Source organism: Setaria viridis, chromosome 3, assembly GCF_005286985.2.
Source record: "Setaria viridis chromosome 3, Setaria_viridis_v4.0, whole genome shotgun sequence".
Classification (NCBI taxonomy): domain Eukaryota; kingdom Viridiplantae; phylum Streptophyta; class Magnoliopsida; order Poales; family Poaceae; genus Setaria; species Setaria viridis.
This window is the reverse complement of record NC_048265.2, coordinates 47,901,135-47,920,071: the sequence shown is the minus strand read 5'-3', so window position 1 is coordinate 47,920,071 and position 18,937 is coordinate 47,901,135. Positions and strand designations below refer to the sequence as shown.

Sequence of the window (18,937 nt, the reverse complement as noted above, 5' to 3'; positions counted from 1 at the left end):
CCATTTTTGTGGTGGGCCTCAAATTTTTTAGATTCACTTTCCGTACTACGAGGAAGATCTTAGTGACATGAATTACCTAGTTTTTTAATTTATGGTTTCACAAAGAAATAGAAATTAGCCTAGTTTTTGGTGAATTCCTATATAGATGGTATGTTTATAAGTACCTCTAGTAAAGTAATAATGAATACCTAATATTTTGACCAAACTCAACCAAACGTTTAAAATCTTCGCCGTTGATATCTATAAAACTTTCTCCACTATTTTCAAACTAAGTCAAACTTGTCTAATATAATTTTGATAAGTTTATAATAAAAATAATATGTGATAGATCTGTCTTGAAAGTATTTGAATAACTATATACCTTTACTATATATTATGGTCATTTGATAATACATCATGGTGGCCAAAATTACACCTCAAACACTGCATTTCTACGGAGGAAGCATTAAATCAGAGAAAGATTGGTTTATTTTGTCCTCGCCGGGGGCTCTCAGTTATCCCCTTATTCTAAAGTTAGGGACTCCATGCATTATTGGTTACAATAACGTAGTGTCATTCTACAGGAAAACAATATCGTTGTAGCAGGGAGTTGTACAACAAAAGCCGTGTGCGAAATATACAACAACTGTAACTCTTTTGATCTTCCTTCATGTGTTGTGATAATCTGCTATGATGTTTTCTTGAAATTGACATGTACATTACAGCACATTGTTTTTCCTTAGAAATAAAGAAATCCGGAGATAGAAGTTATGAAGGTAAAAGTTGATAGGTCATGTAGAAAAGTATATCCTTCATGAGTAGTATATATACTCCGTATGATACTACAAGCCATGATTCAACGCGCAATGATCGTTTCAACTGGATTTAACAAAGTCAAGAACGCCCATTCAGGCAAAGTGGTTCGCTCTTTTACGAAATCTTGAATGATGCTTCGTTCTTATTTGCTTGATAATGTTATCCTCTTCGTGCATGTCGACACGTAGACACAGAAACTATAACATTTTTGCATGCATCATCGCATCAAGGTGTCAACATTTAGCTGTAGTTATCTCTGATGATTGACTAAAAAATGTCAGTGATGACTAATATGATTGCACATTGCATTGGTGTTGAAATTATGTACCTACTAATGACGACATGGTTTGGTTGTTGCAGGAATAATGCGAGCTCAAAATATACATTGAGCAAGCAAACCACCTAATAAATAAGGATAGTTATAGTTTCTTGGGGGCTTCTCATTAGTAGGATATTCGGAGAACATGGTATCATCTTCGTACATGGTTCTTCGTGCTATTTGCTTGTTTAGTTGTAGGCCTTGGCCGTTGGAGCCCACAAATTAAATATTTCCAGTTCATGCAGCAAGATATAGATAACCCTCAATACGATGTGAGCGTCGGCATCTGTACTGTGATACTTCGTCGTCTTCCACCTTGTATATATAAAAGAAAACGAAGAAGATGATGTAGATTGAAGTAAAATTAAAGAAGAAAAGGAAGAAGATGGTGATGTAGATTGAAGCATAGACGATACATATTCCTTTGCGTAGTCGCCGTCCTCGGTCTCTCTTCAACCGTGGTCCATCGCCGCGATGTCGTAAACAAGTGAATAGAAGGTTGAACAGAACACCTTCGTCGTTCAACGCTCCGTGCGAACCTGAGAGCATCAGGTTCCCTCCTCCGCGGCGACCCGGCCACGTACTGTGCACACGTCGCAGGGACACACGATCGTCCTCGATCTCTCTCCGCAGGCTTCTTTTTCCAGCTCGATCGTGCGTGCATTTCTGTGCCACACAAACGTCGCCGGAATCCCTTGCCCTCTCGTGCTGCATCACCTTCTGCTTGGCGGACCGGATTGAGTGCGCCGCCGTCGCTGTCGCGGGCTGCTCCAGGGGAACTTGAACTCCGACGCCGCCGTCCGTGCCAACTCGCGCACTTGCCGGTGCAGCTTGTCGTTGCCGCCGTCCCAGGAAAAAGAAGAAGAGCTAGCAAGTCGGGTAACCAAAACGTCCTGTCATCATCGTCGTCTACTTCTTCGTCTCTGCTTCGTCTTATATCAGTTTTAAGTGTCATCCAGAAAAATATAAGGTTTATGCTTTTGGAAAAGAAGATAAAAGGGATATCATCAGAGTGCTCAACCTAGAACTAGCAGCCGAATATGCTGCGGCATCCTCCTATGCCGAGTTACGGAGTTAGCCGCAGCCACGGGCAGTTATGAAGAACACGAAAAATGAAAAGCTCACCGAATGCTATTGGGCCACGCCCCACTCGTAGTGGGCCGTCTTGGGCTGCCAGGTTTGCCATTTGGTGGGCCCAAAACGACGGGCTTGCATTTGGGCTTTGCTTGACGGGGAGATGACATGCGCAGGGAATCCTATCCATCTTCCGGAAGGTGGATAGGGGTTTGTCGGATTTTGAAACCCCGCAGTGCATCAGGGTTACCTAAGTAATTTATTTGTAGACAAAGAGGATTGCGAGACTAAAAACTCAAAGGTGATTATGAGAACACGAAGGGTTTAGACAGGTTCAAGTCTTCGGAGAGTAATATCCTACGTTCTGTGTGTCGTCGGATTGTATTGCTTTAAGGTTCAAGTCGCGAGGGTTGATGCTCTCGTGGGATTGGATGGATGCCTTCAAGGGATGCCCTGGTCGCTTTATATAGCTTGGCGACTGAGGATTACAAGTCGGTTTGAATCTAATCTAGTCGGTTATTACATGAAAAACAATCTAGGTCGGTTGGTAGATAGAGTTCCGCAACATCCGGACTGGCTTGATTTGCCCGACCTTCCTTGTCTTGTACACCAAGTATCTTCGTGTCCTTGACCTGAACGTTCTAGTCGGGCAGGCCCACTCGTCAGGACCGACCAATATCTTAGTCGGTAGGGACCCATGAGCTACCCATATCCCTCAAGCCCCCGAGCGATGTGTATGCGAACAGGAGCTTGACGGTGTCACGACGTTGTGAAGTAGTCGGCTGAAGTCGTGGTGACGTCACTATAGAGGCTGCGCAATGCTCAAAAACCAAGAAAAATCCGAGTGAACGTAGAGCCATATGCGCAGAGCGAAGTCGAGCGCTGAGCTAATGGATGTCGAGCATCCAGTAGGTCGGAGCGAAGGGATTGGAGGGCGTCGCAAGACGCACTCCGTATGAAGTAGCCCCCGAGCATTGAAGCATTTAGAATAATCAGTCCAATGGTCAAAAAAGAAGAAAGTCTTGATCAAGAATAGGTTCGAGTGCCCGAGCACAAGGATAGACAAGCCACGGAGGCATGTCGACCAAAAGAAAACACCTAGCCCTTGAGGACAAAAGCTGATGTAGCGATGGGTACACGACAAAGATGTCTGCCCACGAAAATATTGCGCCATCCGGGCCACTGCAAGATTCCTATCGGCCTTTATGAAGGTTGAGACAAACGTCACGTGAAAAATGCGCAGGTTTATCTAGTCAGATGAGTCTTGTTGTGACTCCTCACGAGCCCACTGTTGCACCTTGTACTTATTCCAGCCACCTCGCTATAAATAGACCAGCAACTCAAGCACTCTTCGCCAAGAGCCATGACCCAAAGAATAGCACTCGTAGGCTGGAAGCTTGTAATCTTTAATACTTGTAGCAATTGTCTGCAAGCTCGATGCCAGAAGAATTCTCGTGAAGAAAACTAGGATGTTCCTTCCCTTCGCAGTCTCTTCGGTGAAGTCAGGAGGTAACGATGCTAGAAGAATCCTTGTGATGAAGCTACATCGGACATCTTGTGAGCTTTCCGAAGATGTCGTTAGTTGAAAGGTGCTCCTTGTAATTGTTATATTGTAATTCCTTTAGTCGGTACCCTAGGACACCAATGGTAGTCAATAAAAGAAAAATTTGAAGTTGCTTCTGAGCATATGTCCCGTTATCTGGATACGGAGATAAGCGAGGCCACGGAGGCGCCAGGGTTCGAGTTAGGCGCTCAACCCCCGAGCACGAGGACTGGCTGGGCCGCAGAGGCATGTGGGGGCACACCGACCTGAGAGAGGCGCAACGCCTAGCGGAAGGCCAACGCTAGTCACTTGCTGCCTCAGCTCCCGCATTGGCGGCAGGTTATGGGCGTTGCTGGGCGTAGGCTTGCTCCTGGTAGTGCCGTGCCACGTGTTGTGGGTGTTGCGCCATTGTTGCTGAGAAGGTGGTTTCACTATCTAGGGGTTTATCCATCCTGGATGCAACATGCGAGGAAATCACCCAAACAGGGGAGAGAACTTGAAAACGAAAAGGGAAGATAAAGGTAGTAAACATCCCAAATTGCAACTGCTTTAAACACGAGAAAAATGATTTGATATGCCACTAAGGTCATCAGTTCTCGCAAATTAGTTGGGGATCATTCGCCCATAACCTGCAAAAAGAGGAGCAAATAAGCACCATTAGTTGGGGACATGGAGAATAAACAACCGGCAAATGGAGATCCAATGGCATCATGTACACTCCAAAATTGAATCGAAAGCTGGGTTCAAACGGATCGAGCTGGGAGTTCATGGCCGAGCTGGTCGCTGGCCTGCATGCTGTTTATTCCCTTGGCTCCTATCTGAACGGCAGCGTCGTTAGTCGGTTCCTGAAGGTGTTTGATGGCTAGCTTCTGGGACTCTAACGCCCATCTCAATTTGCAGTATTGTCCTGGAAAAGGTAGATTTTGGATTCAACTGAGTACATGGAAGAAGAACTATAGAGATCCATCTTTCAAAAGCTGACAAAACAATAGGTAAGGAATATTTTTTTACTCTTGAAAAGTTTGTTTGCCCCCAAGGGGAAAGGAGCCCTCCTCCCTACATAGAGCATCACAATCCTTATTGGCCTATTGAGTTTTACACCTTTTCCCTTTCATTTCACTTAATCTTCAAAGTTGAATGCCTTTAACAAGTTTGATTACTATTGGTTTATCTCTAATGATGATCAAACTCAGCACTAACTTGTTGCAACAAAAGAAACAAAGAAAACTGGAAGATTTCCAGGATATTATTAAAAAAATCGCCACGTACCTTGATAGTGAAAAGGACACTAGAGTCAAAAACTTGTTGGCCAGCAGTAACCTTCAGGCCCTCAACATATCCGGCACGAGGCGCCTTCACAACATGCTGAAAAAAATAAGATATTTTAGTGTACATTAAGTTGGCCAGAACTTCACAAAATAACCAGCAAGATAGTTTATCTAGACCTCCATCTTAATTGCTTCCATAACCATTACAGGCTGCCCTGCCTCCACCTGTGCCCATCTTCAAGCAAAACCTTCACAACCAAACCAGCCATCGGTGCCAGAACACTCCCTTTTGGATGTGACTTCACCTCAGAAGCATGGCTAGGTTGGGAGCTATCATCAGATCCATGCTCAGTTCTCAGAGTCTGTCTGTAATGGTGATGATGCTTCCCATGCCAAATGTGTATATGCTCGCTATTATCCTGCAGAAGTAAGGTGAAGAATTTGGGGAGGGTACAGTCATCAGAAACTATCTATGCATCAGTTCACTTCACTGTGAAGAAAACGTCTGAGGTTAACCTTTGAATAATAAGCTAGAGTCACATCAGTTTGCAGGCCAGCAGCATCTACACGAAAATCATGGTCACCCTTGTGATCAACTTTGACATCCAAACCAGAAGTGCCATCTTCAGTCTGATCAACATAAAAATAATTAGTGAAGATACTGATTGAAAGAACAGGAGTATTATATTGTTAAAGCCCATTTCTAGTGGCTTGTTGAAAGCCACATGGTGGACAACATACATTATACTGCCCTGTCTTCGTGTCAGCAGCAAAAACCAATTTCTAGTGGGTTTAGAATCCTCTCTTTTACTATGTAGGCCATATGAGTTGTTTGGCCAGATATTTTTTGTTGTGGCTATCGATTATGTAAGATCGTATCAGGTTGGGCCATGTGCCTATTAGTAGAGTACTAACCACCTTTTTGACGTAGCTTCCATCAACTAAAGTTCAAATATGCAAAAGGTACATTAAAGGTACTTTTGTCCTATGAAAAGTAATGACCTCGATGAAGTAGCTTCCATCAGGCTTATACATAATGAACAGTTTAAGCAGTTTCTCATTGAATCCATCATGTTCTTCAAACTCCAATTCTAGTGGTTGCCTAGCAAAGTGATGCATCCTGAAAGGTGTATTATTGTACCATACAAATAGTTTCTTGTCACCTCCTGAAAAGTATGTACTGTGTGTCATTAACAGGTCATATCAGGAAAAAGTGTTGTAAAAAAAAATGGTTAGGGCTAACATACCTATTGATTCTTTAGATGTAATGGAAGAATAGGTGTTTCAGAAGTTTGGCCCGCGGTATATCAATTGTCAGCAGTGAGGAATTTACGGCAATAAATGTCAAGGATTAAACCACGTTTTCGACATTGATATATGGCTTCTTAGCTAGGGGCGTGCCACTCGTTGAACAAAGGAGTTTCTTTTCTTCTTTTTTTGGCAAGCAAAAAGGAATTTATTTTATCTTTTCCTATAGGGAAATAAAGGAACTTAGGTCCAAAATAAAAAGAGAAAGGTTGGAACATGCTCCCAACGCTACAGCCACGCAAGGAAAACGAGGGGTGGGCAAGTAGTTGGCACTGATACCATCTTTGTAAGAGATAGTTTTTTCTACTGCCAGCACGAAAACACTTAATACCACAATAATTATGGAGAGAAGTCGAGCCCAAAGTGGAGGTTGGTAGCTGGAGTCATTATTAGCGGCGTGGAGGTGGTGTGCGAGGAGGTTTTCCAGAGGGTTCAATAGTGAGAGGCCACAACATAGCAATGGAGATGAACAACATAGTAAGGAAACTAGCGCAAAAATTCCTGAGACCTACTCAATAGTCATCGCATCGGGGGAGACTAGGTATGGAGAGGAATGCTTGTAAATCTCACCCTAGAGCAGAGAGTACCAAGCAAACAAGTGGGTTTGATTTTTACCGAGGTTGGATGGTAACGATCTTCACCAACGGCGGATCTAGACAGCCAGGAAAGATAGTCTATGTGGCTATGCGTGCGAGGAAGAAAAGGAGAGGACTCTGCTGCTTCCATTTTGTGTTTTATTTGTCATGGGAGATGGGGGGAGGGGGGAAGGGGTCGGTGATGCTATACACCTTAAAGAGCAACGCTATTTTTACGATGGGCTCCAAATTTTTTAACCTCACTTCCGCACTGCGTGGAAGATCTTAGTGGCATGAATTTCATGCGATATACTAGGTTTCATAAAATTAGAGAAGAGTTCTTGAGTTGAGTCCTAGCTAGGTCTTGAAAATAGAAATTAGCCTAGTTTTTGGTGAATTCCTATATAGATGGCATGTTTATAGGTACCTCTAGTAAGTAATATTGACCAAAACTCAACCAAACTTTCAAAATCTTAGCCGTTGATATATCTAAAACTTTCTCCACTATTTTTCAAACTGTAAGTAATTTTAATTTTTTCCTAAGTCAAACTTGTCTAATATAATTATGATGAGTTTATAATAAAAAATCATACACGATAGATCTGTCTTGAAAGTATTTGAACAACTATATATTATGGTCATTTATAATACATCATGGTGGCCAAAATTACACCTCAAAGACTGCATTTCTACGGAGAGAGCATCAAACAAGAGAAATAATGGTTTATTTTGTCCTCGGCGGGAGCTCTCAGTTATCCACTTATTCTAAAGTTAGGGTCTCTATTGGTTACAATAATGGAGTAGTGTCGGTTGTACAGGAAAACAATATCGTTGTAGTAAGGTGTTATACAACAAAAGCCGTGTGCGAAATATACAACAAGGATAACTCTTTTGACTTTCCTTCGTTTTTTGTGATAATCTGCTATGATGTTTTCTTGAAATTGACATGAACATTACAACACATTTTTTTTCTTAAAAAAAAGGAAATCGGAGATAGAAGTTAAAAAAGGTAAAAGTTGATAAATCATGTAGAAAAGTATATCCTTCATGAGTATATACACTAGAAGCCATGATTCAACGCGCAATGATCGTTTCAACTGGATTTAATTTCTTTGGAGCAACAACAAAGTCAAGAACGCCCATTCAGGCAAAGCGGTCCACTCTTTTACGACATCTTGAATGACGCTTCTTATTTGCATCATGTCGCCACGTTGACACACAGAAAATAACATTTTACATGCAATAATTGCATCAAGATGTCCACATTGGCTATGTAGTTAATAATGTTGACGTTGAAATTACGTACCTACTAATGACGACATGATTTGGTTGTTGCTTGCATGCTCCTACCTTCCAGGAATGCAAGCTCAAAAAATATACGTTAGTAAATAAGGATAGTTATAGTTTCTTGGGGGTCATCAGTCGGATATTCGGAGAACATGGTATCATTTCTGTACTTGGTTCTTCGTGCTATTTGTTTGATTAGTTGTAGGCTTTGATAAAGAGATATTTCCAATTCATGCAGCAAGATACATGTAAAATTAAAGAAGAAAAGGAAGAAGATGGTGATGTAGATTGAAGCATAGACGATGCATATTCCTTTTGCGTGGTCGCCGTCCTCGGTCTCTCTTCAACCGTGGTCCATCGCCGCGATGTCGTAAACAAGTGAATAGAAGGTTGAACGGAACACCTTCGTTCAACGCTCCGTGTGCGTGCGTGGCCGCCGGTTCTTGTTGGACGGAGAGGCGTCGACGCCAGAACCGCCACGCACGCACAAACCCCATGCACGTGCGCGCGCGGAGAGGCGAGCCCTGCACGCACACGCAGGCGACTACGCGCCTACAACCTGGGAGGCTGGGAGCATCAGGTTCCCTCCTCCTACGAGCGGCGACACGGCCACGTCGCCGGGAACACGATCGTCCTCGATCTCTCCCCGCAGGCATCTTTTTCCAGCTCGATCGTGCATGCGTTTCTGTGCCACAGAAACGTCGCCGCCGGAATCCCTTGTCCTTTCGTGCAGCGTCACCTTCTGCTTTGGCGGCCGGCCGGCCGGCAGCGTCGCCATGGCTGGCCGGATCGAGTGCGCCGTCGCTTTCGGGCTGCTCCAGGGGAACTTGAACTCTGACGCCGCCGTAGTCCGTGCCAACTCGCGCACGTGCAGGTGCAGCTTGTCGTTGTTGTCGTCCCAGGAAAAAAGAACAACTTAGCTAGCAGTCGGGTAACCTGGCCGGGAGCGTCTTGTTCGATTGTTCGATTCCAGCATCCAACCAAACCAGTCGTCGTCTACTTCGTCTCTGCTTCGTCTTATCAGTTTTAAGTGTCATAAGGGTTATGCTTTTCGTAAAGAATATAAAAGGGATATCGTATCAGAGTGGTCAAACCTAGAAGCATTCATCGAAGTTTTAGCAGCCGTATGCTGCTGCATCCTCCTATGCCTCTAAGAAGGACCAGAACGGGGCAACCAAAGGGAGGTTGAATAGGAGTCTTTGAAATTGTCTCTGAGAATGAGACCTATGTTCCAATTACCATCCGAAAACACATATCGTGCATAATCGTCAAGATGACACAAGTCAACAACTCACCCTAGTAACGATTAGGAATGCTCGAAGCGTAGCGCAAGAAAAGCAAAGTGAGATACTGAAAAGCTTGCACAAGCGATTGAGCTCAAACACTACCAAATCATCACTCCACTAAAAATGCTTGAAATAATTAATTAAGAACTAAGCATGATTAGCGAGTGACAAAACAATTGAACAAGGTTGCACAGATTAACCAGCAATAATTAACTTAGCAGGAATTAAAAGCACTAGACCGAACCTTGATGGGCCAGCTGGAAATGATGGGTTGCTTCTCCTTGGGCCACACGTGCGTGCTCCTGGCTAGAGTGCTAGTGTCTCCGCCTGCTCTCACACGTGCGTGCTGGGCCGCTGGCCACCAGGTTGAGCTGTGGTGCTCGCCAGGCCTGCTGCTGCTGGCCTGCTGGCCTGGCCCGCGAAGCACGAGCAGGGCGTGCTGCTGCTGGGCAGCCTGCTGGCACTAGCTGGGCTCGCTGCTGCTGGCCTGGCCCGATGCGCTGGCCTGCCCCGCGCCCGTGCGAAGCTGCCGGCACCAACTTCAAACGAAAAATACTCCCTCAAGATTCAACGATTCGAGACGAAACTTGAGCCATGGATGCAGCCCCTCAAAGGCTAAGGCTAATAGATCTAGGAAGAAGATCTTGAAAAAGCTCAAGTATCCGTCACGAATTTTGAAGAAAATCCTGTTTTAGGAAAAACTTCGATTCAAACCAAATTCGCGAGGGATTTGAAGGAGGATCACATCGTTGCGTCTGATCTGATCCTACGATTCAAAGCTCCTGCTGCTGGTGGTGGTGGTGACCCGCCGTCCCATCTTATCGGTGATTTTGCCTTCAGGGTTGCAGCGCATGGGTCTGTCAGTGACCGCCGGAAATTTGACTTCGCCACTGTGGAGGTTACAGTGACTTGGTCGGCTCTGTACTAGCCATGCTTCATGCTGAGGCCAATCATTGTTAATACCCCTTATGTATTTGGAGACCCAAAGCGTGCTCAAAAACCAGCGTCCGACTCCTATACGATCATTTTCCATGCACGTGTAGCCAAAAGTGGATGGTGCTTTATGCATATCCAAACCCAAAGAGATGAAGATGGTAGACAAGCTTGTCTCTGTAATAAAATGTGGAATTAACATGAATTATGATGCACCTTTTGTACCACAAGACTACAAGAGAGCTGTGCCATCCATGGTCCAGGATACCAGTATGCCGCTGGGAGTTCATGGTCCAGCAGGTTGCTTGCCCGCAGATGAACCCACCCACCTGTTTATTCATTTGCTTTCTATCTGAATGCCAGCGTTGTCGATCAACTCCTGGATCATCCGTGAATTGTTTGATACTGCTGTAGTCGGACAGCTTCTGGGATGCTGCATCTCAGTTCGCAGTATTGTCCTGGAAAAAGGTTGGTTTGGAATTCAGCTGAGTACTAGGGCAAAAGTGGAGGAAAACATGACCATTGTACTGGTATCATATAGATTTAATTATATAGATCCATCTTTGAGAAGCTGACAGAAAATATGTAACAAACACTACCGACTCTTAAAAAGTTTGTATATTCTAATTTGTGGCTGAAGGGGGAGCCCTGCTTTCTACTACATAAAACGCTGCGATCATTTTGGTGGGGTTTGAACCAACTCCTCCACTACAGATAAGGTTTTTCAGATAACATTACTGCTGCTGTTTGCTTTCCCCAGAGATCACAGCACGCCTTTGAATACCGCTGTTGGTTCAAACCATTATAGATGGCTAATATCTATAAGAAGGTAGAAAATCAGTGCAACAGGCGCTTGCTGCTGCTAATGACTCATGGTGTGGTTACCATATACTGAAACCACATGGCTGCAGCTGTTCAGACTGTATAACAGTCACCTATTGACTTTTACACTCTTTTCCTTTCATTTCACTTAATATTCTAAGTTGAATGCATTTAAGAAGTTCGATTACTATTGGTTCATCTCTGATGATGATGAAACTTAGCACTAACTTTGTGTTGCGACAAAATAAATAAAGAAAAATGCAAGCTTTCTAGGATATTATTAGAAAAACCACTACGTACCTTAATAGTGAAAAGGACACTAGAGTCAAAAACTTGTTGGCCAGCAGTAACCTTCAGGCCCTCCACATATCCAGCGCGAGGCGCCTTCACAACATGCTGAAAAGGGTAAAGAGATTTTAGCGTTCATTGAGTTGGGCCAGAACTTCAAAAAATAACCGGCAAGATAGTTTATCCAGACCTCCATCTTCATTGCTTCCATAACCATGACAGGCTGCCCTGCCTCCACCTGTGCCCCATCTTCAAGCAAAACCTTCACAACCAAACCAGCCATCGGTGCCAGAACACTCCCTTTTGGATGTGACTTCCCCTCAGAAGCATGGCTAGGTTGGGAGGTATCATCAACTACATGCTCAGTTCTCAGAGTCTGTCTGTAATGGTGATGATGCTTCCCATGCCAAATGTGTATATGCTCGCTATTATCCTGCAGAAGTAAGGTGAAGAATTTGGGGAGGGTACAGTCATCAGAAACTATCTATGCATCAGTTCACTTCACTGTGAAGAAAACGTCTGAGGTTAACCTTTGAATAATAAGCTAGAGTCACATCAGTTTGCAGGCCAGCAGCATCTACACGAAAATCATGGTCACCCTTGTGATCAACTTTGACATCCAAACCAGAAGTGCCATCTTCAGTCTGATCAACATAAAAATAATTAGTGAAGATACTGATTGAAAGAACAGGAGTATTGTATTGTTAAGCCCATTTCTAGTGGCTTGTTAAAAGCCACATGGTGGACAACATACATTATACTGCCCTGTCTTCGTTTCAACAGCGAAAACCAATTTTTAGTGGGTTTAGAAATACTCTCTTTTACTATGTAGGCCATATGAGTTGTTCTGCCAGATATTTTTTGTTGTGGCTATCGATTATGTAAGATCGTATCAAGTTGGACCATGTGCCTATTAGCAGAGTACTAACCACCTTTCTGACGTAGCTTCCATCAACTCAAGTTCAAATATGCAAAAGGTACATTAAAGGTACTTCTGTCCTATGAAAAGTAATCACCTCGATGAAGTAGCTTCCATCAGGCTTATACGTAATGAACAGTTTAAGCAGTTTCTCACTGAATCCGTCATGTTCTTCAAACTCCAATTCTAGTGGTTGCCTAGCAAAGTGATGCATCCTGAAAGGTGTATTATTGTACCATACAGACAGTTTCTTGTCAGCTCCTGAAAAGTATGTACTGTGTCATTAACAGGTCATATCAGAAAAAAGTGTTGTAAGAAAAAAAAAACAAAATGGTTGGGGCTAACATACGTATTGATTCTTTAGATGTAATGTGATCCTTCTTGCAAATACATGCAGCAGCCAGAATTGCACCAAGCTCAGCTACATCACGCGATTCACCTGAGGCCTTTGTAGAAGTACTCAAAAGATCATCTTTGTAACGCTCAATGAAGTGTGTGTCGACTATGCCTTCTTCAAAGGAACTATGGCTTGCGAGTTCTTGGAGGAAACCAACATTGGTTGGCAAGCCTGCAATCTGGATATTCATAAACCAAGGTATGACAGTGAGGTTATTATCAAAATGAATGCACCAGGATTCAATATCTACACTTCTGAAATTCAATGGAATATTTATTCATAAAAGATTATATAGTAGTTTACTGTCACTGGAAAGCCACCCATTAAGAACTCATGAGAAAGTTTAGTAATAACCACCATAAAGAAAGTGTATGCTGAATTTTGTATGGAAGGAGCATAGCAGAAGCAAAGAAATAAGGACAACATCTGAACTTGCGAAATTAACTAGCATAGACTAATTCTACCAAATTATGCGAATGTTTGTGAAGTCTTTTAAGATGACTAGAATTACATCAATGTGCAAGACGATCACTGGAGAAACCAACTATTAGGAAAAGAAAAGGATGCAAACAGATAATACGTCAAAAGAAATGTGTCATTCTGGTGAACAGTTTATACCTGAAAGTTCGACAGACATTTCTTCAGCTTGACTAGGGCAGCACTGCGGCTTTCACCCCATACTACAAGCTTGGCTATCATGGGATCATAATGCATGCTGACAGTATCTCCTTCTTCAACTCCAGTTTCAACTCTTACTGAACAAGAAAATGTTACGTGTGCAGTTGTGCCATGCTGAAATGTAATTGCTAATACAACAGTTCATAGGACATCTCTAAATTTTACCTGTTGAGGCAGAAGGGACTGGTCTGTAGTGATGTAAGGTTCCTGTTGCAGGAAGAAATCCTCTTGGAACATTTTCAGCATATATCCTAGCTTCAAATGCATGTCCTAGATCAAGGCACACAGGTAGTTATTAGTTAAGGAGTATTCTGCCTTCAGATGACGCCATAAATTCAAAAAGGCCAATATGTAAACATATTCCTTAGAAAAAGCTTGAGAGTGCCACCAAGTTATTAACTTCAAAAATAACAGCTCGGTGCATTTCAAGAGAAGACCATGACGTAACCCATACATGCTTTTAGAGAAAAATGTTTTGATTGCTTACTACTAGACAAGATGGGTAGTGCTGTTTAAGATAACAATAAGGAATACCATTTAATGGGACCTGCTCCTGAGATAGTGGTAGGCGTTCTCCATTTGCAACACGTATTTGCCACTCCACAAGATCTTGACCGACAATCATCTCTGTTACTGGGTGTTCAACCTTCAGAGATCGATTTGCAAAGTGAGTTTCCTTTTAGCAAATGAGCTAATTAAGTACTGTGCAACAAAATATATGCAAGATACAAGAACATCTTAGATGGTTATCATAAATATACAGTACCTGAAGTCGAGTATTCATCTCCATGAAGTAGAATTCTCCAGAAAGAGTGTCCACAATAAACTCCACTGTTCCAGCATTGTAGTAACCAACTGCCTTCAACACAAAGAATCCAATAAGTGACCCTGTATATAAAATACAAATGTTAAGCAGAATAACTACTAAAGAACGAGTCAAAGAGGGAAACGAAGGAAGAATCACTTGTTTTGTAACAAATAGCATGGAAAACGTTAGATAGCTTGCAACTGTCAAGTATTATTACAAAAAAAGTGGTAGAAACAAAACCAATAAACATAGATTTTAATTGAAATTCGTGTAGAAGTAAAAAAAATTGCTTGCGCATTTGTCATTCCATATATTGGTATGAAGAAGGTAGTTGGCAACTTGGCAGTTGATGTGTGTAGGGTGAAAAAATAACTTAAACTACAATAATAAGCTGAAAATATCAAATCCATCTCGTGAATGATTTAATCAAGGCCTTTATACTAGAAAGCAATCACCTTTGCTGCAGACACAGCAGCTCCACCAATATGAGACCGAAACTCAGCTGTAACATTTGGCTGCACCATATATAAACCGCAAGCTGAATTAATGATTAAGTTTGAAGCAAATTCCAGCGGAATTAGCAGCTAATAGAGCCTTAGAGCATCCTTGATAGAATTTATGAAAACAAAATGTCAGGGCAACAGCAAACACAGCCTTACAGCTGGAGCTTCCTCAATAATCTTTTGATGTCTTCTTTGAAGACTGCAGTCTCTCTCATAAAGGTATATTGCATTTCCATGTTGGTCGCCAAATACCTTCAAACAAAAGTTAGTACCACAAAAGAAAACAAAAGTTAATGTATATGTACATTCTAGAAACAAGACTAGCAGCCAAAAATCAATTGAGCATTACCTGGACTTCTACATGTCTGGGTTGAGTAATATACTTCTCAATCAATAGTGTGTTTACCCCAAATGATGCTGCGGCTTCCCGTTGAGCGCTCAGTACAGAATCCACAAACTCTTCGGGCCGCTGAACTATCCTCATCCCCTAAGAAAGGATATAGGATGAAATGGTTATAGACGCTAATAAAATTGGAAAATTCAACAACAGAGCAAGCTTCTCTCGATAAATGGGAAATTCAACAACTACCGGGAACCTTAAAGTCTTATGCATTGCGCACTACAGCAAGTATTTTTCCTGTGGGAGAGGAGAGACATTTCAGCATACCTTGCCCCCTCCACCATGGGTGGGCTTGATCAAAACTGGATAACCGATTTTATCAGCTTCGAGTTTCAATAACTCAATGTCTTGTTCAGCCCCGTGGTAACCTGGAACTAGCGGTACTCCAGCAGCACCCATGATCCTCTTGGATGCACTATATTTTATGAGTCGTATTTAGAATGCATTGTTCCAAACAAAAAGAATTAACGATCTGTAAGCACGGCAGACAGGGAGATACTTTACCTCTTATCACCCATATCTCGGATTGCAGATGCAGGCGGTCCAATGAATTTAAGCCCCTCGGCTTCACAGAGCTGCGCAAAATCAGCACTCTCTGAAAGAAACCCGTACCCCGGGTGGATTGCCTGCATGAAGCGCACAAAGCAAATGTCTAAGAAATATCCATATTTGACAAACGAAGTAGTAGAATCGCACAGCAGCCAGAGCTTCACTGCCACATGCAGTGGAAATTGTGTCACTGTGTGGTGGTGTGCGTCTGGGGTGCTCATTTCTAGTAACGTACAGTATTAACTATCGTCTACGGAGCAATGACTGTTGATCAGTAAGCGAAGTAAGCAGATTTCAACTTTCGACTAGCGTGGAGGGACACGCGACCCCAGACGCGAACTGAACTGAGACTGACAGGAATGAGGTACGAGTGTCAAGGATGGTAGGTGGACGGGGGCGGCCGAGCCGAACCTGGGCGCCGGTGCGGTGTGCGGCGTCGATGATGGCCCTGGCGTCGAGGTAGCTCTCCCTGGCGGGCGGCGGGCCGATCCTGACGGCCTCGTCGGCGGCGCGCACGTGCAGCGCCTTCCGGTCGGCGTCGCTGTACACGGCCACGGTGGCGACCCCGAGCCGCCGCGCGGTGCGCATGACCCGGCACGCGATCTCGCCCCGGTTCGCCACCAGCACCTTCTCGATCCCCGCGCCCGGGGACGCCACCGCGGCAGGAGAAGTGGGGGCGGAGGAGGAGGAGGAGGAGAGGAGCCGCGCCGCGAGGAGGAGCGGGAGCGGGGGCACGGGTGAGCCGGGGCTCCGGCCGCCCCCGCGGCGGCGGAGGTGGAGGCGGAGCAGGCGGGAGGCCATCGCTGCCTCGGTGGTCGGGGAATTCGAGCAGCTGGAGTGGAGCCGCAGCAGTGAGCCAGCAAGGCGGAGTGGCGCGGCGGTGGGTCGGGGAAATAATTCGCGGGGACGGACGGGATGGGCATGGGCGTGGGTTGGTGGGCCCCGCTGGATAAGGGTGGTGACTGGTCAGACGGGTCAGGGGGACGTGTCCCGGACGTCTTCTCCTCCTTCCGCCTCGTGTCGGGGGCGGATGAGCACGACCGTTGTGGGTCTGACTCGGATGGACTCACTCGTGTGCGTGTGCCGGTATACCCGTTTTGCACAAGCGTCACCTGCTGACCTGCCGTATAATTGAAGGACCGTAAAAATCGACGATTTTCACTGGTGGAAATAGAAGCCATGTAAAAATATCTTTTTTACCAGAGTAGATGCTTATGTGGTTGCTTAGCACATATTTACTGTAGCATCACATTATCAAATCATTGGTTTATAATTACTCCCTCCGTCCAGTTTTCATGGGCGTCCAAGGTTGGGAAAAGCATCCAGTATTCATACGCGTATACTGGCGAGGGTGTCGTATTTTCTCGGTAGTCGTTGCGAGGGTCGCTTCGGGTGCTGCGTGATTAATGCCTTATCTGCAACCGTTGAGATGCACGCATGCATGCATGCATCGTCAAATACTCTCCGCACGGCCTCGTTCTCTAACGCATACTCTAGCATGCGCTGCTCTCTTTCCATCGTTCCTAGCCTGCTGCTCTGTTTCTCTCGTTCCTTGCCTGCTGCTCTCTTTCTCTCGTTCCTAGCCTACCATCATTGATGGCGCAGGTATGTTCCTCGTCGGCAATGGGCGCCGCTGCTGCCACTTCGGTGCTTGTTCAAGAAGACAAGCAAGCTGTTGCCGTGGAAGCACAGGTCTGTTCCTTGCCGGCAATAGGCGCCGCTGCCACTTCGGTGCTTGTACGAGAAGACAAGCAAGTTGTTGCCGTGGCCGCGGAGGGACTCGAGGAAGCAGTTGCCGTGTCCGAGAACGAGAGCCATATGGACCGTGAGGAACGGCAGCGCGCACGCAGGAGGCCGTACTCTCGTTGTGGTCTCTTACACAGCGATTACAATTTGTCAGCTCAGATCTATGACTTCCACGAGTTTGACTGCGAGCTACTCTTCCCCAACATCGACGATCTCAAGATGGATGGAGACACAATCATGATACCTTGGCATCTCATAAGCCATCTCTTCGGCAACGTCGAAGATTCCGACGAGGTTCATGTCGTGGAGGACTCCTTGGCTGGTGAGACTGAGGTCCCGGATTCTCAAAGCGAGCAGTAGTATTTCATCCTGAATGTGTTACCTAGCTTAAAGCTCTCTGCCTATTTCATCTTGCATGTTTTACTTAGACTAAGTTGCTTGAACGCATCCTTTTATGTGAGCCTAATTGTATTGTGTTGATATCGTCGGTATTCTATGAGCCTACCTATTCTGTACGTGTTGATACAAGCACACAACACACACAAGAAGAAACCAACGTTATGCAATTCAAAAGGTAATTAAAGTTCATGGTCAGCAGCACAAACTAATCTAACTAAGAAAATCTAACGCTTGATTGTAAAGGTCCATAGGACACTGCAAGCTAGTAGGAAGATCACCCTGCAACTCCAAGTGCTTCTTCTTCACGTGTGGGATGTTATAGTGCTATCCACCATTGTGCTTCAGGATCTCTAGCATGCAAGATTGTTGTGTTATGAAAATTCGGTTTGACCTATCAGCCGGATACTCCCGAAATACCTTGTTGATCCTATCCACAATTTGCTCGACCTTGTTTGGAGTGCCTCTGTGAAACAATGCTTGGATTGCTGCAAAGAAACCAAGGTCCAACACATTAAGATCAGGAGAGTTAGGTGGTTAGCATACTAGTCGTATGTCCTACCCATCTGCTTGGGCAGCTTGAACGAATGCAGGATCATTCACATCAATGTGTGTCTTGGCATTGTCCTGTTGGATGAAAATGGGAATTCCTCTTTCTTCGGCTGGCCATTTTTCCTTTATTGCGGGCAGGACCTTGTTAACCAAGAAATCTCGACTAACTTCCTTTGTAACTGATGTCATCGCCTTTGTAACCAAGGTGCCTACACATACATCAAAAATTGAGCACAATTGATATTTGGTTAAAATGCCAATGTTAACTATAGATGCATGCCATACCTCTTGGCCGGTTCGGGCTCTTCCTCTTTGCTGGCTCTACATATACAAAGGGAAATACACTAATTTTACCATCAAATACGCATGTACCATGCTCGTCAAATCTAGGCCGAGTAACCACTGCAAGTACCATAACCTTTTCTATAAAATTTTTGCTTTTAACCTCCCTTTGTGGTCTTTCTTCATCATTAGCAAGATAATACTTCTGG

General features: G+C 44.3%; 1 protein-coding gene and 1 pseudogene across 1 annotated transcript; both read right to left on the bottom strand.

Annotated features, from left to right (window-relative positions):
- Positions 1-4,506: 4,506 nt before the first annotated feature.
- Positions 4,507-8,947, bottom strand: LOC117849374 (methylcrotonoyl-CoA carboxylase subunit alpha, mitochondrial-like; annotated as a pseudogene).
- Positions 8,948-10,495: 1,548 nt separating this feature from the next.
- On the bottom strand, positions 10,496-16,609 carry LOC117848715 (methylcrotonoyl-CoA carboxylase subunit alpha, mitochondrial). The gene is made up of 16 exons (XM_034730237.2): positions 16,164-16,609; positions 15,708-15,829; positions 15,471-15,618; positions 15,153-15,290; positions 14,960-15,055; positions 14,756-14,815; positions 14,259-14,351; positions 14,027-14,138; positions 13,658-13,762; positions 13,433-13,569; positions 12,767-12,992; positions 12,515-12,678; positions 12,029-12,142; positions 11,689-11,931; positions 11,511-11,606; positions 10,496-10,846 (listed from the first exon to the last, which is right to left on the bottom strand). The coding sequence occupies exons 1-16, from the start codon at positions 16,551-16,553 to the stop codon at positions 10,829-10,831; spliced, it is 2,262 nt and encodes a 753-aa protein (XP_034586128.1). The 5' UTR covers positions 16,554-16,609; the 3' UTR covers positions 10,496-10,828.
- Positions 16,610-18,937: the final 2,328 nt, after the last annotated feature.

Bases quoted from the DNA above. Each gene is read 5' to 3' on its own strand.
- LOC117848715 (XM_034730237.2), bottom strand. From the start codon at position 16,553: ATGGCCTCCCGCCTGCTCCGCCTCCACCTCCGCCGCCGCGGGGGCGGC. The intron at 15,619-15,707 runs GTAAAGTATCTC...CATAAAATATAG, and splicing joins CGAGATATGGGTGATAAGAG to TGCATCCAAGAGGATCATGG. The intron at 14,139-14,258 runs GTACTGTATATT...CGATCTCTGAAG, and splicing joins AGATGAATACTCGACTTCAG to GTTGAACACCCAGTAACAGA.